Source organism: Canis aureus, chromosome 7 (assembly GCF_053574225.1).
Source record: "Canis aureus isolate CA01 chromosome 7, VMU_Caureus_v.1.0, whole genome shotgun sequence".
Taxonomy (NCBI): domain Eukaryota; kingdom Metazoa; phylum Chordata; class Mammalia; order Carnivora; family Canidae; genus Canis; species Canis aureus.
The window spans coordinates 6,139,648-6,162,385 of NC_135617.1; the positions used below are offsets into that span (position 1 = coordinate 6,139,648).

At 46.4% G+C, this 22,738-nt stretch overlaps 2 protein-coding genes and 2 long non-coding RNA genes across 17 annotated transcripts in view; 2 read left to right on the forward strand and 2 right to left on the reverse strand.

The window, feature by feature from the left end:
• The window catches only part of AK9 (adenylate kinase 9), a 127,653-nt gene extending 125,055 nt beyond the window's left edge, over positions 1–2,598 (forward strand). The window contains exons 40-41 of the mRNA XM_077902809.1: positions 2,161–2,203; positions 2,396–2,598. Of these exons, the coding sequence (XP_077758935.1) occupies positions 2,161–2,177 (17 nt within the window). The 3' untranslated portion in view covers positions 2,178–2,203; positions 2,396–2,598. The remainder of the gene's footprint in view (positions 1–2,160; positions 2,204–2,395) is intronic.
• LOC144317003 (uncharacterized) overlaps positions 1–3,656 on the reverse strand; it is a 20,329-nt gene extending 16,673 nt beyond the window's left edge. Inside the window, exons 1-3 of one of the 5 annotated variants that reach the window (XR_013382859.1) lie at positions 3,040–3,656; positions 2,140–2,481; positions 649–823 (exon numbers count right to left, since the gene is read on the reverse strand). This is a non-coding gene — a long non-coding RNA (uncharacterized LOC144317003). Of the gene's footprint in view, positions 1–648; positions 824–2,139; positions 2,597–3,039 lie in introns of those variants that run through there. The other 4 variants (XR_013382860.1, XR_013382857.1, XR_013382858.1 and 1 more) reach the window with 4 other exon arrangements.
• On the forward strand, positions 2,732–15,469 carry ZBTB24 (zinc finger and BTB domain containing 24). 10 transcript variants are annotated; one of them, XM_077902817.1, is made up of 9 exons: positions 2,732–2,843; positions 3,151–3,335; positions 3,521–4,504; positions 7,075–7,242; positions 7,698–7,781; positions 8,458–8,541; positions 11,915–12,066; positions 12,696–12,777; positions 13,856–14,130. In XM_077902817.1, the coding sequence occupies exons 3-9, from the start codon at positions 3,550–3,552 to the stop codon at positions 13,990–13,992; spliced, it is 1,662 nt and encodes a 553-aa protein (XP_077758943.1). In that variant the 5' UTR covers positions 2,732–2,843; positions 3,151–3,335; positions 3,521–3,549; the 3' UTR covers positions 13,993–14,130. The 10 variants fall into 10 exon arrangements, 7 of the variants coding, with proteins under 7 accessions (XP_077758943.1, XP_077758944.1, XP_077758940.1 ...); XM_077902818.1 differs by lacking the exon at positions 13,856–14,130 and adding an exon at positions 13,262–13,833; XM_077902814.1 differs by lacking the exon at positions 11,915–12,066 and having other exon boundaries at positions 13,856–15,469.
• Positions 15,470–16,479: 1,010 nt separating this feature from the next.
• On the reverse strand, positions 16,480–22,648 carry LOC144317005 (uncharacterized). The gene is made up of 2 exons (XR_013382861.1): positions 20,715–22,648; positions 16,480–20,176 (listed from the first exon to the last, which is right to left on the reverse strand). It is a non-coding gene; the product is annotated as an uncharacterized LOC144317005 (long non-coding RNA).
• Positions 22,649–22,738: the final 90 nt, after the last annotated feature.

The window sequence follows — 22,738 nt, forward strand, 5'->3', positions numbered from 1 at the left end:
CTCCCAGCCACAGGATTTTCTGTCCGCCAAAAGTAGCAAGCTCATTTCCAGTCTCAGAGCCTTTCTGCTTGCTTTTCCCTTACCTGGAACATTCTTAATTCCAGATCTTCAGATAGCTGGCTCTGTATCATTTAGATCTCAGCTCAGCGTCACCCTACTAACTTCACTTTCCCTTTCCCTGCCAATCTCCATCCTCAGTCCTTATAAAGCTTAACAGTTTCTGAAATTACATTATTTGTTTACTGGTGTTTTTGTCCTTTCTCCTCTTAGTAGATATGTAAGCCTCACGAGGGCAAGGGCCTTGTTAGTTGTTGTATCCCCAGCACCTGACATAGAGCCTGGTACTTGTTAGGCACTGAATAAATATTTGTTGGATGAATAATTGGCACCCCAAAACCTGTTCTGCAAGATTTAAGGTTATGAAGATCTGCTGAAGGTAGAACAGCTGGCTGGCTGTAACCAAAGAGAACAAGAAAAAATATTTCAAGAAAAGTCAATATGAATCCTAAACAAAATTGCCTTGAAGAAAGGACTAGTCTCTGGGGTGAGTGGCAGATGCTGGAAGATCCCCCAGAGCCCCCTCCTGTCACAGAGCTTGGGGTGTAGTGAGCAGTGATGGAAACGGGGAGTGGGAGTGCCTGGCTTAACTGGGCCCTGAGTCATCTTCAGCTGTTGGATTGAGGACCTGCATAGGAGCAATGTTTTTCCTGCAGTTCTGTGGCAGTGACAAATCATGGGGTAGCTGACTCCTCAGATTGACTTCTCTTTCTGCTGCAGTAGAAGTCAGGTAGAGCAGCCCATTCCACCTGGCCCGCCATGAGTCCTGGGGTTTAGAGACAATTCAAGACAAAGGGAAAACCTCTGAGAAGGGGTTAACTAGTAAACTAGTAAAATTTAAAAAAGAGCCAGGCTGGTAATCACATATTCAGTTTCAAAATCTTGGAGGCTAATAGATGGCATGCTGGAGCTCTGGAAGTATGTATTGGCGGGGGGGGGGGGGGGGGGTGTGGAGGGGGGGATAAAGTACAGATGATCCCTGACTTAATGATGGCTTGAGAATTTTTCAATTTTCCAATGATGCAGAAAGCAATATGTATTCAGTAGAAACTGCACTTCAAATTTTGAATTTTGATCTTTGGCCAGGCTAGTGATAATGCAGTAGGATCCCCTCTCGTGATGCTGGTCAGTGGCAGTGAGCTGCAGCCCCAATCAGCCATGTGATCATGATGAGGGTGAACAACCAATACACTTACAACCACTCTGTACTCATACAGCCATTCTGGTTTTTTACTTTCAACACGGTATTCAGTAAATTACAGGAGACAGGGGATCCCTGGGTGGCTCAGCGGTTTGCTGCCTGCCTATGGCTCAGGGTGTGATCCTGGAGACCCTGGATCGAGTCCCACATCTGGCTCCCTGCATGGAACCTGTTTCTCCCTCTGCCTCTCTCTTTCTCTCTGTCTCTCATGAATAAATAAAATCTTTAAAAAAAATTACAGGAGACAAGCAACATTTACTACAAAATAGGCTTTGTGTTAGATGATTTTGCTCAACTGCAGGCCAAGGCCAGTGTTCTGAGCATGTTTGAGGCAGGCTAGGCTAAGCTATGATGTTCAGTAGGTTAGGTGTGTTACACGGCTTACAATATTTTTTTTTTTGGCTTACAATATTTTTAACATGATATTTTCAAATTACGATGGGTGTAACACAACACACACACCCATTGTAAGTGGAGGAAGATCTGTATAAGCTATTAGGTGTTGGTGAATCATAAATTGAGAGCGTGGAAATGCTGAAATAGTTGGAAAGAGAAGTAGGAGAGGACTGAATTTGGCTGGGGCTTGTAGACCATTTCAAGAAGCTTGGCCTTTACTAGGAGGGTACACGGGGAGGGGGGGTGTGTGTCAAGGGGGGCACATTGGATTTTAATCAGGGGAATGACTCTAGTCTCTCAAATGTGATCTGCATTTGGGAAGATCTCCCTACTCCTGTGTATTGGAGAGAACAGCCCTGCAGCTAAGACTGGTTAGAAACCCTTAATAATCTATAGAATAAGGATGATGAAAGTCTGAATAACAATAATAATCATTTTAATCATGTTAGATATGAATTAAACCAGACACTAAATTCATTACCCACCTAATCTTTGTTTGCCCACAGCTACCCAACCTGGCTGACACTCCTTGACACCTCCATTTCACAGGTAAGGTAAAACAAGGTTCAGAGGACCAGTAATCTGCCCAAGCTCACTGAGTCCCCAGAGCTGTCGGACTAGAGAGAGCACCTCTCTTCACGCCCTTGGCCCGGGGAAATTGGGCGTGGGAAGGAAAAGGACAAGACAGACGTGCAAAAATAATTAGGAGGCTAACCGTAATAATGATTACATTCGCATTAGATGATGACAGTGACGATGATGGCAGTACGTGTTAATGATGTCATTCATTCGTCACACATCCGAGACCTTCACGCGACCTTCCGCATCTGGGAAGAGACAACACGGATCCGGGTTGACACGTGTTACGCCTAATAGGACAGAAAACTGACACCATCGCAGCGACGGGCCCCGCCCCCGGCGTTCGCCAGGCCCCGCCCCGCGTCCGCCAGGCCCCGCCCCGCGTCCGCCAGGCCCCGCCCCGCGTCCGCCAGGCCCCGCCCCGCGTCCGCGGCCACGTGGTCCGGCGTCCGCGCGCAGGCTCCCGGCGCCGGCGCTTCCGGGTTGGCGGCGGCGGCCGCGGCGCAGGGACCCCGGCGGCGGCGGGCGCGGAGCGGGGCGCCAGGGCGGGCCCGGCGGAGGTGCGGGGGTGCGCCCGCCAGGCCGCCGGGTGGGCTGGGCGCCCCGAGAGGTAGGTCCGCCCCGGGGCCTGCCAGCCGGGGGCGCGGGAGCCGCGGCCGTGTCGGCCCCCGCCCCCGCCCCGCGATCGAGCCCTGTCCCGCCCCGGGGCCTCTCCTGCGTCCTGCTCCTAGCGCCGCGGGCCCGGGGGCTCCCGGGGAACCGTCCGTCCGGCGCCAGCCTGGGGGCGCGGGGGGGGGTCGTGCCACCCTTGCAGGGCGAGGCCCGCTGCGCCGCGGTCATTCCTCCAGCGCAGCTCCCCCCGGATTCCTGTCGCTCGTGTCCATTTCCTGTGCCCCTTTTTTTCTGTGTTTTCGCAGACAAGATGGTTAGCAGGGCGTGAACTCGAGACACCGTAGTTTCCCATCCTGACGTGTGTGCAGCGGTGCAAAGTTAGTGCCGAGGAAGGACTTTCGAGATGGTCGGCTCCCATTCCTTCGTTTTCCGGGGGAGGAGGACGCAGACCCCGAGGAGGAACGCGGCGGCCGGAAATTCGCCGAGCTAGGTGACGGTGTCCAGCAAGGGGGAGGGTCCCCAGCTACGTTTTTTACGTCGCTTTCTGAAAGTGGTGACGTGGGAAAGTTGGGTTAACAGTGTGACGCGAGTCACACGCCTAGTAGTTCGTCTGGACGGGGATGAACCAGTTAGATGATGCCGCCTCCTCTTTTGATCACCACTTTCTTATTTCAGGCTTCACGCTCCTTGGTCCTCTGAGGAAAATGGCAGACACATCCTCAGAGCCTTCTGGGCAGCTGGTCGTCCACTCAGACACGCACAGTGACACTGTTCTGGCCAGTTTGGAGGATCAGCGGAAGAAAGGCTTTCTCTGTGACATCACTTTGATCGTGGAGAATGTGCATTTCCGGGCTCACAAAGCCTTACTCGCTGCCAGTAGCGAATACTTCTCAATGATGTTTGCCGAGGAGGGGGAGATCGGCCAGTCCATTTATATGCTGGAAGGCATGGTTGCCGACACCTTCGGTGTCCTGCTGGAGTTTATCTACACGGGTTGTCTCCAGGCCAGTGAGAAAAGTACAGAACAAATCCTGGCCACCGCTCAGTTCTTAAAAGTCTATGACCTGGTAAAGGCTTACACAGATTTCCAGAATAATCACAGCTCCCCGAAGCCATCGACTCTGAACACCGGCAGCACTCCAGTGGTGGTTATTTCTAATAAGAAGAACGACCCCCCAAAACGGAAACGGGGAAGACCGAGAAAAGTCAACAGTTTGCAGGAGGGGAAATCACAGCTGGCTGCAGAGGAAGAAATACAGCTGAGGGTAAACAACTCCGTTCAAAATAGGCATAACTTTGTGGTCAAAGAGGGAGAGAGTGGCTTGCTGAATGACCAGATTCCAGCAAAAGAAATGGAGGATTCTGAGTCGGCCTGTGAGCCAGGTAGAGGGGAGGAAATGCCTGCTGAGAAAGATGAGAACTGTGACCCCAAGACCCAGGATGGGCAGGATAGCCAGAGTCGGTACAGCAAGCGGAGGATCAGGAGGTCCGTCAAACTTAAAGATTACAAACTTGTCGGGGATGAAGACGAGCAGGGTTCAGCCAAAAGGGTCTGTGGAAGGAGAAAGCGCCCCGGTGGCCCCGAGGCCTGCTGTAAGGACTGTGGCAAAGTGTTTAAGTATAATCACTTTTTGGCAATCCACCAGAGGAGCCACACGGGTAATTACACTTTCGCAGCTTCCTCCAACAGGTGTTGGAGTAGTGATGATGATGATGATGATAGCTTTCATTTATTGTGCAACTTCTATGTGATGGGCGTTAGAATAAGGCCTTTCTATGCGTGTTACTGCATTTAGTTCTTACAACAAGCCCCCAAGGTGTAGGGAGTGGTATCCCCATCGGGCAGGTGAAGAGACCCAAGTCCTAGAAATAATTTGCCCAGGTCCTGTTTAGTGACAGAGCTGGGATTTGAACCCAAGGAGCTTGATTGCAGAACACTGTTCTTGTTTGGAGTCATTGGTTCAAGGCTCTAATGCCCGGGGTTCAAACTAGCCAGATTAGGTCCATTTTCAGATTCGTGAACGTTCTTCATCTTGATTGCTTTTGCCCAGGTCTGCCTGGGACAGCTTTCTCGCTCACCCATCTAGCTGTAAATGTCTTCTCCTTCTTGGTGCCTCTAGCCCAGTGCTGGCCAGTAGACCTCTGTGGTCACTAGCCTCTTGTGATTTGAGCACTTGACCTGTGGTGAGTGTGACCGAGGAACTGAATTTTTTATTTTAATAATTTCACTGGGACCGTATTGGACAGTGCAGCCCTAGGCAAAAATCCCTTCCTTCTGAGCCCTCCCTTACTGAATTTGCTCTGCTGGGTCGGGTTGTAGTTACCAGTTAAATACCCCTCACCTAATTGTAAGCTTAAGTAGAGGGGGACACCTGAGTGGCTCAGTGGTTGAGCATCTGCCTTTAGCTCAAGTCATGATCCTGGAATCCTGGGATCGCATCCCGCATCGGGGTCCGACTGGGAGCCTGCTTCTCCCTCTGTCTGTGTCTCTGCCTCTCTCTGTTTGTGTCTCTCATGAACAAATAAATGAAATCTTTGAAAAAAAACAAAAAACAAACTTAAGTGTAGGGACTAGTAGTAGTTAAGTCTCCTGTCACCTGGCAACTTGCCGTCCTCTGACCCAGCTGGGTCTAGCCCTGTGATCCTCAACCTGCCCACACAGTAGAATCAGCTAGGGAGCTTCTAAAACTGCCAGTGACTGGCCACCAGCCCCAGAACTTCTGATTTAGTTGGGGGCCTTGGTGTTTTTTGAAAGATGGGTCAAGAACCTTGAATCTCTGGTTCTTTAAACAAAGTAGACACTTGGGAAACATTTGTTGAACTGTAACAGAGGATGGTTAAACAGAGGGTTAAATAGTTCTGTAACATTTGTTAAGGAGAGCGGCATGTAGGATCTTCCCTTTTGCCCCCACTATTCTGACATTTGGCAGTGAGTCACTTTAGCATGGGTCTGTTTTCATCCCATTTCGGTGGCTGCCCGTAGAGCCATGCAGTTCGGAAACTCCCACCTTTTGGTTCCAGAAAATTTTCTGAAACTGTTTCATGGATGGTTATCTCCCCTCGGTTTTCTGCGCTCTCTCTCTCTGGAACTTCCTGGAATTTGGATGTTGAGCCTCTGGACCCACCTCCACCCTCTGAAGTCCTTACCTCTTATTTCTCATCACTTTTAGCTCTTCGTTCTGGGAGAGTTTCCCTTTATCTTTCAATTCTCAAAGTTTTATGTCTACTCTATTTTATTTGTAGGACCTCTTTTTTATTCTCTAAATTATTATTTTTTAAAAATTATGATCGTGAATCCTCTTTTTGGTTCACAGTGTATCTTCCCTCCCCGAGCTCGTTAATAGCAGCAGTGACTTGTTCCTTAGTTTTTAATGTTTTCTTCCCCCCATGGGCAGCCTCTGTTTTCCGCAAGTTGCTTTTTTTTTTCCTTATCTGTTTTGGTATCTGTTTCAGCTACTAAAAGGCCTTCCTTGAACAGTGGTGTGTGAAAAACCATATTTAATCCCATTGTTGGAATGGTTGAGTGAAAGCAGCTGGCCACTGCAGTGGGGCGGAGCGGGCCTGTACACAGCGGCCTCACTGGAGGGGGGGCCCACTTCCTCCCCGACACCTGGCCTTGCACCTGCAGCCCTCTTACCCTGGCCTGCCACGTTCCAAAGATGTTCCACCCTCCCGTCTGGAGGCTGTAGGCCTGGCTGCCAGTGTCTATAGAGTGGGAGCGGGGGAGGAGGCTGGGCAGTCTCATCACCCTACATGTAAACTTGGCCTTGCTGTCCCTGGAGCAGTCCCACTCCCCTGTGCCTGGAGACCTCTAATCCGAAGACCCTCAGTCCAGGGACTGTTTTACCTTCTTCAGAGAACAGTGCCCATCCTTTGTTGGAGAGCAGGCCAGTCCTCTGGCTCCTTGGGTCCAGTCAGGGGGGTCTCAGGGCCTTTGAAACAGATGGTCATTTATCCTCCCTTACTCCGTTTTCAGAGATAACAGGTGCCACCAGTTCCTGAGCCTTGTGGAGGCTCTGTCTTGGGTTGTATGTATCATAGCACTCCGCCCTGCTGGCATCGGATGCGTCTGTTCCAGCTTGCCAGAGTGCTGATGTTTTCTCTCCTGTTCTGGCCCTTTTGGATAGGTGCCTGTTAGCAGAAATCCCTTTTATTGTCATTTTAATCTAGGAGGAAACAGAGATGTGCATGTTCTTGCTTACACTGTGCTTCTGGGCCTCTTATTCCAGGGGAGCGACCTTTCAAATGTAATGAGTGTGGAAAAGGCTTTGCCCAGAAGCACTCCCTGCAGGTCCACACCCGGATGCACACAGGCGAGCGGCCCTACACCTGCACCGTGTGCAGCAAGGCTCTCACCACCAAGCACTCGCTGCTGGAGCACATGAGCCTGCATTCAGGTAGCTGGGCTTGCAGCAGAGGGCCAGCTGCCACCAGGTTCCTGGGGTGGGCGTTTCCCACGTAGTGTCACTGAAGGGGACAGAATTACACCTCTGCCAGACTAAGGTTTAGACTTGTGCACAGCATTGTGTCTTATGCTAGGGCTTATAAATCGGCTGCTGGGCGGGAGCTCAGTGTGCAAACATGTTTTGTTTAACCCCCAGAGTGTAGAATGATTTTACTTGGGTGACTTTGGGGGAAACTTGTATTTTCCTGTTCTGCCCCAGTCCCCACCGCTCCCTATTGCTTTACGTACCTTTGTACATTTATGGACCTGTGCTTTGACTCTGAGGGCATTTGGATATGTAGGCAAGTCACTTGTATCATTCATAGAAAATGGGGACCGGGGCCCACTGTGTTACTGTTCTTTATAGTTTTGGCTTGTTTTTTTAGTGTCCTGTTTTTTATTTGGCAGGACAGAAGTCTTTCACCTGTGATCAGTGTGGAAAATATTTTAGCCAGAAAAGACAACTGAAGAGCCATTACCGAGTCCATACAGGTACAATAAAGTGAGAGAAAATTTGGATTTGGGGGAGCAATTCACAAATACGAATTATTTTGAAACAATAGGTTCATATTGTGGAATATAATTTGTATTTAGGGAAAGAATCTTAAAAAGCAATCTAACTTAGATATCCTTGTGTTATTCTCTTACCTGGTGATTTATATTTAATTTTTTAATAGTACAGTTTGGTGTCACAGAAACCCTATAGAATTGACATCTTTCAAAAGTGCCACTTGAATAAGAGGACACCAGTTGGTTGGTTATTAATGGTGCTTAGACAGAAATATTCCCCACCCCACAATTGTCAGTTCAGGCTTTCTCCCACCCAGCTGTATCCACGGTCTTTTTTTTCTCTCCTGCCAACTAATAAGAACTAAATGAGGGGTTGGAAGTGACATTTGACATCAGTTGGCTACAGTCACACCCATGCTTCAGGGAAAGAAGAGTACTTTTAGGGACATGGGCAGGGTCCCAGCTCTCCTCGGGGAAACAGGGAGTTGAGATGCATAGGAAAATACTGTTACCAAATTAATAAAAAATATTGTTGTTTTATTATAGTACCATATTTAAAGTGATTATTTTTCAGGGAGGTGCTTTAACACAAATCACTGAAGAAGTGCAGGGAGAGAGCGCGTATATGCACTGACACTTTTTTTATTGTTGCGACAAGGCCACTCATTACCGGAATGCAACCACTGCCATCGCAAATTCATGGATGTGTCTCAGCTAAAGAAACATCTGCGAACACACACAGGTAAAACTCCCATCCCGTCCTTCCTTTCTGGTACGCTGCACGTTTTCAGAAGAGTGAGAAGGAGTCCCCTCCTTGGGCTCCATTTATTATAAATTGGGTGGGAATTTTAGAAGACCATGTAAAAGCCCAAGGCAGAAGGCTGTCAACAGTGTTCTGTGGAGAGATCCCATCTCTATTTCTTAGTAACACAGAGATGACTTAACTGAGCACTATTCCTGTATGGAAATTCATACAGGCTCAGTCGGTTAAGCATCCGATTCTTGATCTCAGCTCAGGTCTTGATCTCCGGGTCGGGAGTTCAAGCCCCATGTTGGGCCCCATGCTGGCGGTAGAGGCTATTTAAAAAAAAAGGAGAGGGTAGGGATAGAGGGAACATTCCTCAGCATCTTAAAAGCCATCTACGAAAAGCCCACAGCAAATATCATTCTCAGTGGGGAAGCACTGGGAGCCTTTCCCCTAAGATCGGGAACACACAGGGATGTCCACTCTCACCACTGCTATTCCATGTAGTACTAGAAGTCCTAGCCTCAGCAATCAGACAGCAAAAAGAAATAGAAGGCATTCAGATTGGCAAAGAAGAAGTCAAACTCTCCCTCCTCACAGATGACTTGATACTGTACATAGAAAACCCAAAAGACTCCACCCCAAGATTGCTAGAACTCATACAGCAGTTCGGCAGTGTGGCAGGATACAAAATCAATGCCCAGAAGTCAGTGGCATTTCTATACACTAACAATGAGACTGAAGAAAGAGAAATTAAGGAGTCAATCCCATTTTCAATTGCACCCAAAAGCATAATATACCTAGGAATAAACCTAACCAAGGAGGTAAAGGATCTATACCCTAAAAACTACAGAACACTTCTGAAAGAAATTGAAGACACAAAGAGATGGAAAAATATTCCATGCTCATGGATTGGAAGAATTAATATTGTGAAAATGTCAATGCTATCCAGGGCAGTTTACACATTTAATGCAATCCCTATCAAAATACCATGGACTTTCTTCAGAGAGTTGGAACAAATCATCTTAAGATTTGTGTGGAATCAGAAAAGACCCCGAATAGCCAGGGAAAGATTAAAAAAGAAAACCAGAGCTGGGGGCATCACAATGCCAGATTTCAGGTTGTACTACAAAGCTGTGGTCATCAAGACAGTGTGGTACTGGCACAAAAACAGACACATAGATCCATGGAACAGGATAGAGAATCCAGAAGTGGCCCCTCAACTCTATGGTCAACTAATACTCGACAAAGCAGGAAAAACTATCCACTGGAAAAAAGTCTCTTCAATAAATGGTGCTGGGAAAATTGGACATCCATGTGCAGAAGAATGAAACTAGACCATTCTCTTATACCATACACAAAGACAAACTCAAAATGGATGGAAGATCTAAATATGAGACAAGAATCCATCAGAATCCTAGAGGAGAACACAGGCAACACCCTTTCTGAACTTGGCCACAGCAACTTCTTGCAAGATACATTCATAAAGGCAAAGGAAGCAAAAGCAAAAATGAATAAATGGGACTTCATCAAGATAAAAAGCTTCTGCACAGCAAAAGAAATAGTCAAAAAAACTAAAAGACAACCTACAGAATGGGAGAAGATATTCGCAAATGAGCTATCAGGTAAAGGACTAGTATCCAAGATCTATAAAGAACTTACTAAACTCAACAGCAAAGAAACAATCCAATCATGAAGTGGGCAAAAGACATGAAGAGAAATCTCACAGAGGAAGACATAGACATGGCCAACAAGCACATGAGAAAATGCTCCGCATCACTTGCTATCAGGGAAATACAAATCAAAACCACAATGAGATACCACGTCACCCCAGTGAGAATGGGGAACATTAACAAGACCGGAAACAACAAATGTTGGAGAGGATGTGGAGAAAGGGGAACCCTCTTGCACTGTTGGTGGGAATGTGAACTGGTGCAGTCACTCTGGAAAACTGTGTGGAGGTTCCTCAAAGAGTTAAAAATAGATCTGTCCTATGACCCAGCAATTGCACTGCTGGGGATTTACCCCAAAGATACAGATGCAGTAAAACGCCGGGACACGTGCACCCCGATGTTTATAGCAGCAATGTCCACAGTAGCCACACTGTGGAAGGAGCTTTGGTGTCCATCGAAAGATGAATGGATAAAGAAGCTGTGGTCTATGTATACAATGGAATATTCCTCAGCCATTAGAAATGACAAATACCCACCATTTGCTTCAATGTGGATAGAACTGGAGGATATTATGCTGAGTGAATGAAATAAGTCAATTGGAGAAGGACAAACATTATATGGTCTCATTCATTTGGGGAATATAAAAAATAGTGAAAGGGAATAAAGGGGAGAGGAGAAAAAATGAGTGGGAAATATCAGAAAGGGAGACAGAACATGAGAGACTCCTAACTGGGAAACGAACAAGGGGTAGTGGAAGGGGAGGTGGGCGGGGCTTGGGGTGACTGGGTGACGGGCACTGAGGGGGCACTTGACGGGATGAGCACTGGGTGTTATGCTATATGTTGGCAATTGAACTCAAATAGATGGATGGATGGATGGATGGATGGATGGAAGGAAGGAAGGAAGGAAGGAAGGAAGGAAGGAAGGAAGGAAGGGAGGGAGGGAGGGAAAAGAAAAAAAAAAAGAAGGGGGCAGCCCGGGTGGCTCAGTGGTTTAGTGCCACCTTCAGCCCAGGGTGTGATCCTAGAGACCCAGGATCGAGTCCCACGTTGGGCTCCCTGCATGGAGCCTGCTTCTCTCTCTGCCTGAGTCTCTGCCTCTCTCTCTGTGTGTGTTCTCTCATGAATAAATAAATAAAATATTTTAAAAAATAAATAAAAAAGTAAAAATTAAAAAAAAGAAGAGGAAAGGAACCAGTCTGAGTCTGGTTCTGTTTCACTTTTAATGAGAGAATCTTTTTAGAAAAGGAAGCAGAGTGAAACAAACACGAAGGTAGCCCAGGCACTGAGGGTTTTCTCATTTTCTTCCCTAGAACCAGTAGGTATAAGCTTATGCATCGCCACCTCCAGAGAAATCAGCTTCGGGGATAAAGAGGAGGCAGGATCGATCAGGGCAGGTCACACTCTCAGTTGAAGTTAAAAGTGTGGGTCTTTTAGACCTTATGGTAAGGAGCACTTCTTAAAAATAAACCTGTTAGATTTCCTAAGAAAAGCTTCCTACTATAGGTTGGTTCTTTAATGATTCTGTTAAATTGTCTACGAAAATTATCCGTCAGATTGGTTTATGCAGCTTTGAACATTTTTTTTTTTAAGCACAAGTTTTTCTCCTTAAAAATAATTTGTTTTCTTAAAATCACTGGCTCATAGGGTAGGAGTTCTATGAACATGGATCTCTGTACAATCTTTCTGCATTAACAGGTTCTGTGAAAGTTAACTCAGCCGTTGAACACCCATTCACGGCACCGCTCCTGGGTCCCGAGGACACAGCGGCGAGTGGGGTGGCCAGAGCCCCTGCTGCTGAGGGCTGCTGTCTGACCAGGGAGGGCAGAGAACACATGGCTGCCTGGCAGGTTAGGTGGGGGTCAGTGCTGTGAGGAGCTAAACACAGGCTAAGGGCAGGCTGTGGGAAGGGGAGCTGCCCTTTTATGTGGGGACTTGTCTGGGAAGGCCTCACTGCTGAGGGGACACCTTGGATGGAGATCTGGATGTTCTGGGAATGAGACAGACATCGGGGAGAAGAGCATCCAGGAGAAGAGCATCCCAGGCAGAGGGAAGGGCAGATGCAAAGCCCTGAGGCAAAAGAGTTTCTGACCTGCTAGAGAGATGCCAGGAGGCACTTGTGACTGAGGCTGCGCCAGGGCGGTGGGCGCCAGAAGGCTTCGGGCAGGTGCACAGCAGAGGCGTCTGGGGCCTGTGTCACACGGGGCTTTGCAGCCGGGCTGCAGGCCTCAGTCACCCAGAAGCTTTATTTCATTCTTTTTAAAAAGATTTTTATTTATTTACTCATGAGAGACCCAGAGAGAGAGAGAGAGGCAGAGACCCAGGCAGAGGGAGAAGCAGGCTCCGTGCAGGGAGCCCGATGCAGGACTCGATCCTAGGACCCTGGGATCACGATCTGATCTGAGCCCCCCAGGCGCCCCTGATTACTGCTGCTTGCTTTATGTTGGATGTGTATCTCTAAACACTGTCCCTTTTTTAGGTGAGAAGCCATTTACCTGTGAAATCTGTGGCAAATCTTTCACAGCAAAGAGTTCCCTTCAGACCCACATCAGAATCCATAGGTAAAGTTTACAGATACTTTTCTTATGCGGGAGTCCTCGAGCCACCCTGGTGTTGGGTTGGGTGACATATGTTGCTTATCTAGCCCTTTTCCCCAAATTACTACATGGGTTGAACTTTCCGTGTAGTTTACTATTTTATCTTTTCAATAAAGCAATTCCTCACTTAGGCAAAGTCAGGAACACTGGTTCTGGCTAGCAGAAGTTTCGTTACTTGAATTTTTATTTTGGGCTGGGGGCTGATCCAAAGCTTAAATCTTCAGTCAAAAATAGTTACTGAATTTGATGTTTTCTGAGTAAATGTTTTCACTCATACAACTTGCAGATCTGATTCTAAAACAAGTAATTAAGGGTTACTCAACTTGGATGTTTTGTTTTGTTTTTTCGTTTTTAGGGAGAGAGTGGGAGATAGAGGGTTGGGCAGTGGGGAAGGGCAGGGAGGAGAGACTTTTTTTATTTTATTTTATTTATTTATTATTCATGACAGACACAGAGAAAGAGGCAGAGACACAGGGAAAGGCAGAAGCAGGCTCCCTGCAGGAGATCCCAGGACCCCGGGGCCACACTCTGAGCTGAAGACAGGCTCAGGCGTCCGTGGGGAAGAGACTCTTGAGTAGGCTCCATGCTCAGCACGGAGACCAACTAAGGGCTTGATCCCATGCCCCTGAGATTGTGACCTGAGCCAAAATCAAGAGTTGGTCGCTTAACCCATATACTTATTTGGCCACAAGAATCTGGCAGTGAAAATGAACACAAAAAGGGGCTGTATGTGTAATATATAAATATTTGCTTTCCTATCTGAAATACAGACTATGGAATCATAAAATGTTATCACTTGTAGCCCAGCCCCACCCACCACCCTTTCTCAGCCACCACCTCCATCCTTTTCTTTTTCTTTGAGAATTAGAAACAGAAACCCCTGAAAGTTGTGACTTGCTCTGACTCCTTAAGTTAGTAGAAGAACCCATGACTTATGACTCCTAGTCGAGTTAATTTTCCTCTCTTCTTGACTTCTGCTCCCTAAATAATCAGGAAGTGATAAACAGATCTGTTTTTAAGATAAAATGTGTATTCTTTATAGAGGAGAAAAGCCATACTCCTGTGGCATATGTGGCAAATCCTTCTCTGACTCCAGTGCCAAGAGGAGACACTGCATCCTGCATACGGGCAAAAAGCCTTTCTCGTGCCCTGAGTGTAACTTACAGTTTGCTCGCTTAGACAACTTGAAGGCTCACCTGAAAATCCACAGCAAAGAAAAACCGGCCTCAGATGCCAGCAGCGTTTCTGGCAGTAATAATACCGAAGAGGTCAGGAATATTCTTCAGCTGCAACCGTATCAGCTCTCTGCATCTGGAGAGCAGGAAATTCAGCTTCTGGTGACCAACTCCGTGCATAACCTCAACTTCATGCCCGGCGCTAGCCAGGGAATTAGCATCGTCACTGCAGAAAGCTCTCAGAACATGACCCCGGACCAGGCTGCGAATCTCACCCTGCTCGCGCAGCAGCCGGAACACCTGCAGAATTTAATCCTTTCGGCCCAACAGGAGCAATCAGAGCATATGCAGGGCCTCAACATGATTGAAAGCCCGATGGAACCCTCGCAGAGCGAGCCTGTGCACGTCATCACTCTGTCCAAGGAAACCCTGGAACATCTTCACGCCCATCAAGAGCCAACAGGGGAGCTCGGCTTAGCGAGCGCTTCAGACCCGGCTCAGCACCTGCAGCTGACACCAGAGCCTGCTGCGCCGCCACCCACACCGCTGAGCCAGGAGCAGAGCTGACCTGTGCGCACGTGTCACCTGTGGGGCCCTTCCCCGCCGGCTGCCTCTGACCGTGCGCTGGAAGGCAGGCTTTCTGTGACGCTCACATCCAGAGCCTTCCACACCCCACCTAGCTCACGGTTCTGTGCTTTCCACCTGGGCAACAAGGTGTGTGATTTGTGTCGTGTAGGGCGTCCTGATTGGATTTAGCATTCAGTATCGATGAATGGTTTTCATTTTCCTCTACTACGTCCCTTAAAGTCTTGGGTCCTTTCTGTTTGGAGGCATTGAATTAGACTTCTCGAAGTCTCCAGTGCTCGAGGCCGCAGGCTCTGGTCTTGCAGACTTTGCTATTTATATTTTTTTAGAACAAAGGAAGTCGTACGTTGGTTGAATTGGGTAGAATGGTTTGTTCTACTTCTTTTTTTCTGTTCGGCAGCATGATTGCTTCTACAGATAAGTCAGGGCTGAATATGACAGATGACGATCTTGGAGAATCTGTCCTTTTTTAATATCTGCTAATCCCCTAAGAGTAACTGTCAACATTTAATCTCTCTGGTACAGTGGGCTGCTTGTGTCATGCTTGAGATAGATTCAAAGACATAAACTGAAAGTCTGTTTTAACTCAAAATGAATATCACAAGGAAGTCAAAAAAGTACAAGGTTATTTTAAAAATTCTGAACTCTTCTGAGAAACATGGATTTACATATTTTTTGGATTTACATATTTTTTTAAAAGTAGGTTACTGAAAATTTAAAAGTCTAATTAAAGTGTGAAATTGGATCAAGAGACATTCAACCCATAAATTCTGAATTTTTGTCAGCAGTGATACTTGTTCTTCCTCATGAAGTTAAACTATCTCAGTTACCCTGGAATATAAAATTTTATTCAGTGTAATTTAAGTGTCAAATATACTCTACTGAATTCTAATTGATCCTGAAAATGATCTGTGTATTATATCTGATAACTTTCTGGAGATGGGACCTTATAATCTATTTTTACTGCAAAGTATGTTAAATCTCACAAATGGACACCTCATTTTAAAAAGTACAATCTTTGCCAAGTCTCAAAAATAATTTGAACCTCAGAGCCTTAGTAGCCAGTCTATAACTGTAGGATTTTAAATAATTTTCAAAAGTTGAAATTACATGTGGGTTAGGTTTTCAGGCCCAGTGCACTTTATTAAATGCTTCTAATTGCTTTCTCTCGAGTAAACTGATAGAAGGTTTTAGAGCAGAGAGGATGGGCACTAGTACATCTGAGTTACCACCATGTTGGTGGAGAGTAGGGTGATCCTAAAATTAGCAAGATCTGTACATCAGTTACTTTCTTGCTTCAGAATTTCCTGGTGGCCACATTAAAAATGAAAAGGTGAAATTAATTTGAATAAAAGTATTTAATTCAACTTATGCCAAATACCATTTCAACATGTAATCAATATTAAAATGTATTAATAAGATTTTTTTTTTTAAGATTTTATTTATTTATTCATCAGAGACACAGAGAGAGAGAGGCAGAGACACAGGCAGAGGGAGAAGCAGGCTCCACGCAGGAAGCCTGACATGGGACTCGATCCTGGGTCTCCAGGATCACACCCTGAGCCAAAGGCAGGCGCTAAACCTCTGAGCCACCCAGGATCCCCTAATAAGATATTTTATATATTTTTTTTTCACATTAAGTCTTCAAAATCTGGTGTGTATTTTCCACTTAATACACGTTCATTTTGGATGCTAATGTTCTTTGGACACACCTGGCCTGTATTTATATAGTTCATACAATTTACAGTTGAAAACCTAGCTTCAGGGATCCCTGGGTGGTGCAGCGGTTTAGCGCCTGCCTTTGGCCCAGGGCGCGATCCTGGAGACCCGGGATCGAATCCCACGTTGGGCTTCCGGTGCATGGAGCCTGCTTCTCCCTCTGCCTATGTCTCTGCCTCTCTCTCTCTCTCTCTCTCTCTCTGTGTGTGACTATCATAAATAAATAAAAATTAAAAAAAAAAAAAACCTAGCTTCACATACAGTTGCAGACAGAATTTCTTTTCAATAACTGAAATGATTATTGGTTTAAACTTCTTTAAAATTGAAACCTGGGCACCTGACCAGTTCAGTCAGAAGAGCATGCGACTATTGATCTCAGGGTTCAAGCCCCACGTTGGGCAAAGAGATTACAAAAAAAAGAAAATAAACCGAAGAAACAAAAACAACCCACCACCAGTTCCTTGATCACACCAGCCACACTGTGAGTCCTCAGTAGCCACATGTGTTGCAAGTGGCTTCTGGTTTGTATGACACAGGCCTACCTGTTTCTAACTTGAGAGCCAATCTCAGCCATAAAAATATCTTCTGGATAAATTCTATTTGGTTTGACCAGCCATCAGAGGAAAAGGAGAAAACGAGAGCTTTGTAAATCTAGCCTCTCTTTTGTGTCCCAGATACACATTGTGCCCTCTGAAATCCCACATCCTAAAGTTCAGTGCCCCCGGACCCAAAGGAAATGTCATGTACATAAAAATGTTTCTATTGTGTGTTTGAGAAATTGCTGGCTCAGTGTTTCACAAGCTATTTTGTACTAAACTTGTACAGTTCTTAAAATTTTTTTTTTAATTGTTTTAACAAGTGCAGAAATACAAAGTGTACTTTACAGGAAATAGAATATTTTGCTTTGGGTTACTGACATGCACCTTACCACTTTCAAAAGTGAATCTTTGGTTTTCTCTCAGTAGAAGGCTAGCCTTAGAAAAAGCTCCTGCCATCAGAATAAGTTACTTACTCCTGTGCTTGTACTTAGGCACCATGCCCAATACGGGGCTTGAACAGTCCTGATGGTGAGCTAGAGTCACATGCTCTACCCACTGAGCCAGTCAGGTGGCCCTGCATCTGCTTCTTAAATCTCTACCTCTACTCTATTTTCTGCAGTTGGTTCCTGTATTCTGAGTGTTGTGAGCAACTGGTTGAAATGCTGAAGAATATAATGATATTCTCATCACTGATGCTTACATCTAGGTTTTCATAAATTAGATAATAATGTCTGCCATATTGAGTCTTTAACCATAGGCCAGGGGTGAAGCCAAGCATGTTGGGTCTGTGTCTTAGTGCTCCTCAACTGTCTTCTGTGTTGTGGTGCACCAAGTAGGATTTCTCCAGCTCCCTGCAATTAGGGGACTCCAGTCACCTCCATGACTGGCATATTTGCTTGCTAGGGCTGCCACAACAGATATGAGTGGGTGGTTTAAGCAACAGAAATACATTTTCTCAATCCTGGAGGCTAAAAGGCCAAGTTGTTGGGAGGGTTGGTTTCTTCTTTTCCTTCCTGTGTCTTCACATGGTCTTCCCTTTGTGTGTTTTGTCCTAATCTTAAAAGGACACCAGTCAATACTGGATTAGGGTCCACCCTAATCCTAATGACCACATTTTCACTTAGTTACCTCCTTAAAGGTCCTATCTCCAAACTGAGTCACATTCTGAGGTGCTGAGGGTCAGGACATCAACACGAATTTGGTGGGGGCATGATTCAGCCCATGAGTGAGGGAATCACTAAGCCTACTGGCATCTGGAATGAGGGAAAGCAGAGTCTGGGATGCACCTACAATCTGTCTGAAGCACAGTCTTATTTTACTTAATTTTCATGACATTTCTATGAGGTAGCTAATATGCCTATTTTACGGATGAAAACATTGAGGCCGGAACAGATAAAGCCTGTTGCCCAAGGTCACACGGTAATTGGCAAAGCCAGAACTGATGCACGGGGCCGGCTGATCCCACTTCGCTGCCTCTACCAGATGGGCTTTCGATCACCAGTCTTTTGATACTTTAAGCTGGATTTCTATTTATATATGATCTGCTTGACATAATAGCAAATTTTTGACTAGAATTGAGGATCTGAGGCAGCTGGCTGGCTCAGTCAGTAAACAACTCCTGATCTTGGGGTTCATGGGACCCAGCCCTATGTTGGGTTTGTAGAGCTCACTTAAAAATTGTTCTGGGTCTAACATCTTAGCACACAAACTTTTTACACAAAACAATAGTTGTAAAAGGGACATAGTCTTTGTCCTACAGAAATGATAACTACCATATTAATACTCATTAGAATTTTATTACTTAGATTTTTTTTAAGATTTTATTTATTTATCCATGAGAGACACAGAGAGAGAGGCAGAGGGAGAAGCAGGCTCCATTCAGGGAGCCCGATGGGGGACTCGATCCCGGGACCCCAGGATCACGCCCTGGGCCAAAGGCAGCGCTAAACCGCTGAGCCACCCAGGCTGCCCTATTACTTAGATTTAAAGCTTAGAAATTTACCTATTGGATGAAAGTTACTGCTGACATGAAAATGTCTTAGCATGAATTAATGGGAGCCCTTTTTTCAAACTCCTAAGGATTTTTTACATTTAGGGTAGACTTTTTTTTTAAGAGATGGGGAGAGAGAGTGTGAGCATGGGAGGTGGGCAGGGCAGTGGGAGAGAGAGAATCTTAAGAAGGTTCCACGCCCAGCTTGGAGCCTGATTCGGGACTCGATCCCACAACCCTGAGATCATGACTTGCGCTGAAACCAAGAGTCAGACACTTAACTGACTGAGCCACCCAGGGACCCCTTGTTTAAGTTGTGCTACTTGTGTTAAGCTTGCAGATGAATTCTTATCCTCACTTTTCAGACTACACTAAGCCTAAATCCTTAAGAATTGCAAGAAAACTCTTGGTCTTTCGTAAACAGCAGGCATGGAGGAGTGGCCTTGAAAAAAGTCCGCCTTGTCTTTTGTAAACAGGAGGTGTCAAGGAATGACCTCTACAAGAAGCAGGAATGTCACCATGATAGTTTGTCTAGCTTTCAAGGTCTTTGCACATAATTAAGCAACAGTTACATTTTTGTTGGCTGTTATATGCATATATATTTGCCGTAATATATGTAGTATATATAATATATAGTTTATTGTATATAATGTAATGTATATAACATATATGCACACACTATATATATAAAATCATTCTCACTTAAGATGTACCACACTAGGAGAGCTTTTAAAGTAAAATTCATTAAATCATATTTTAAACACAAAATATAGGAATTTGAACATGGCTTAGGTTACATTACCAAGACTTTGTAGCCTTTTTCTTTTTTTTAAAACGTGAATCTGAAAAGTACTACTATATCCAATATGACATGCAGAAGGAGGGAAAAATTTGAGCAAGGGTCAAGTCAGGGAACTAACTTCCTTGGTCTAAGAGTATAGGTTTACTATTTATTTTGAATTTCAGAATCCATAGATTAGTATCTTAATATCCAGTAGATCATTTAAAATATGTATTTGAAGATTTTCCAAAAAGAACAGTTTGGCTTTTGGTTTTAGCTCATAGTACTTTTATCCTTGTTGGATGAAAAGTCAAACTGAAGTGTCCTTAGGCGAAACTGGAATTAAAAACAAAACTCTACATTTAAAAAATATCCCTCACAGAGAGAATTCTAGTAGGGTTAGATGGCTCTGGACAATGTTCACCTATAATGTTAGTATTTGAACTACGAAAGCGCTCATTACCAAAAGCAAGGAAGTATTTAAACTGATCCTGATCCTATGTGTATTTTTAATCTCTGTCCCCCGTGTTATCTTGGAGTCTATGAAATCATGTTTTCACTTCTGGAGACAGTCCTGGAATAGAAAGCAGCATATAGAGGAGGAGTAAGTTTGCAGGGAAGAATAGAAAAGATCGAGGGACCCAAACGTGTGGTTCACCCAGTCTTGTCAGCTGAGGAAGCTAGAAGCCGTTCTTGATAGGCCCTCCTCCCCTGCCGTGCCCCATCCATCCCCACCTGGTGTCTGTTTCTGCAAACTCTTGAATCCACTACCTGTCCCATCCCCACTGTGACCTTCCTGGCCCAGGCCTGTCTGACCCTTCCTACCCCTCCTCCCACCCTTCTTCCCCTGGAAGAGGTGATCCATTTGGGCTCCCCTCTGTGCCTCTAGTGGCAAGCAGAGGCTCTTGCTAAATGGACGGGACAGTGTGCTATTAAAGCAAATATGGTCATGCCTCTGCTTAAAATCCTTCTGCAGTTTCCCACTGTAGTCTACTCAGAATATAATCCAGCACAGCTTCCCCTCGTTTCCCTTCCCCTACCCGCTTGGGCCCCTTCCCCATTCTCACTTTCAGGCACACTGGCTTCCTTGCTGTTCCCGCAAATTCACTCACCAATATCCTGCCTTTGGGCTGGAGGCATGTGATGTCTCAGGCTTCGAAGCTTTCAGCCCCTACTCTGCCTGATGTCTGCTCATCTGTCAGCAACCAGTATAATGTCTTCCTCAGGGAGGCCTTCCCTGACCCTCTAATTCCCACCCCCCTTTTAAAAAAGATTTTATTAGAGAAAGAATGAGTACAAGCAGGGGGAGGAGCGGAGGGACAGGGAGAAGCAGACTCCCCGCTGAGCAGGGAGCCCAAAGTGGGGCTCCATGACCTGGGGATCATAACCTGAGCCAAAGGCAGACGCTTAACCAGCTGAGCCACCCAGGTGCCCCCAACCCTCTAATCTCAATCAGGCTGCCCTGGCATATCTGTTCACAGCACTCTAGACTCAGCTCCTGACGATAGTTACCTCAGGAACTGTGTCAGCCTGGTCACAGTGTGCAGCCTAGCTCCTGGCCCAGGACTGTGGGTGTGGTGCTTGACCTCACAGACCTACAGGTGCAAGGCCATATTACAGGGTGGCTGGGACACGTCACCTGCAGTGCAAGGGAGGGCACCGCTAGGACACGGAACACAATGTGGGTTAGAAGAAAGGGAGCCTGTCTCAATGGCTTGGGCTCTGGCCCTTCGAGTCTGTACATTTCTTGGGGTCGCCAACATTGATAGGATTTTTAGAATGGAAATGAGGAGGCTGAGGTATTAAACTGCCTTCATTTAGAAATGATAAGGCTCAAGCATGGTGGTTGGTGACTTTTTCAAGGTCACACTGAGTGAGTGAGTGAAGCCGAATCCGACCAAACCTGGATTCTAGACCAGTATATTCCCCATTGCTTTCTGCTCCAGTGTGTATCTTTAATAGGCAGAGAATGAAACCCCGAGTCAGCAGATGTTCAGCACTGAAGTCATTATTGTTCTGTGATCTTTTTTAAAGATAAATTTTACCGTTTTATCACTCAGAGGGCCACATAATCCCGTTTGGCTGCCAACAGCAAAGCCATGGAGTCAAGGGCCAGATCCTGTGGGCCTTTGCAAACACACTAAGTTGGGGCAGCCAGCTGTTTACATCTGCTAATGAAAGCGAAGTGGGATGATTCTCAAAGCCTGGTAACCCGTTGATTGTGGACTTTAGAACGCTTTTTACACTGTATTTAAATATGGGTGTGTCTGATTTGGAGCACATTCATTTCAAGCCCAGTGACGAGTCACACTCAGGAGCTAAGGGCCCCGTCTGGGAGGCTGCCCTAGTTTCCTGAGTGTGTCCCTGCTGAATACCCTGCCTCTCCCCCCCCCTCCCCTGCCTCCCTCTCAGCTCCAACCGGGAGCAGTGAGTGTGCAAGTCTTACTGGGCCCCTGAGGGTTTTCAGAGGAAAGCAAAGTGAGAAGAAAGGAGGCGGAAAATTTTTAAAAAAAGGATCTCAAGGAGAGGGACCCTCCCGTCTATTCCTGTTTTGTTAATGTTTCTCATGTAACCGTGTCACTTCCTCTACACAAGAAACGTTTCTTTTTTTTTTCTTTTTCTTTTTTTTTTTTTTTGCCTGGGGCCTGTCCAAAGAAACGTTTCTTATAATGCCAGCCTTTCATTCGTCCCGGTGACCCACACGGTGCGGCCGAGCGCAGACAGACCGGGCCCCAGCCCAGCTCCGCTGCCACTTGCTGTGAAACATGGTGCAAGTCTGTGCCTCAGTTTCTCTAACAGTGAAACGGGACCGTTTTGATCATTGAAATTATGGCTGTACTCCTGGTAGCTGCTCAACGAGAATTGATTTCATTAATTAGCGGGATGACCTTGGGCCCCTTCGCATTCAGCCGTGTTTCCTTATGGGGGGAATAGGAGGAAGTCGATGCCAAAGGTCTCTGCAGGCTCTGCGCGCCGCCAGGCCGCGGGGGCTCCCTCCAAGGCGCGCCTCGCCGCGGGTCTCGGCTCTCCCGCACACCCCTCCTAGCTCCCCTCAGTGGCGGTGGGGCCCGCCCCCCGCCGCCCCCCGCCGCCCCCCGCCGCCCCCGCCGAGGCCCTCACGCTTGCCGCCGGGGGA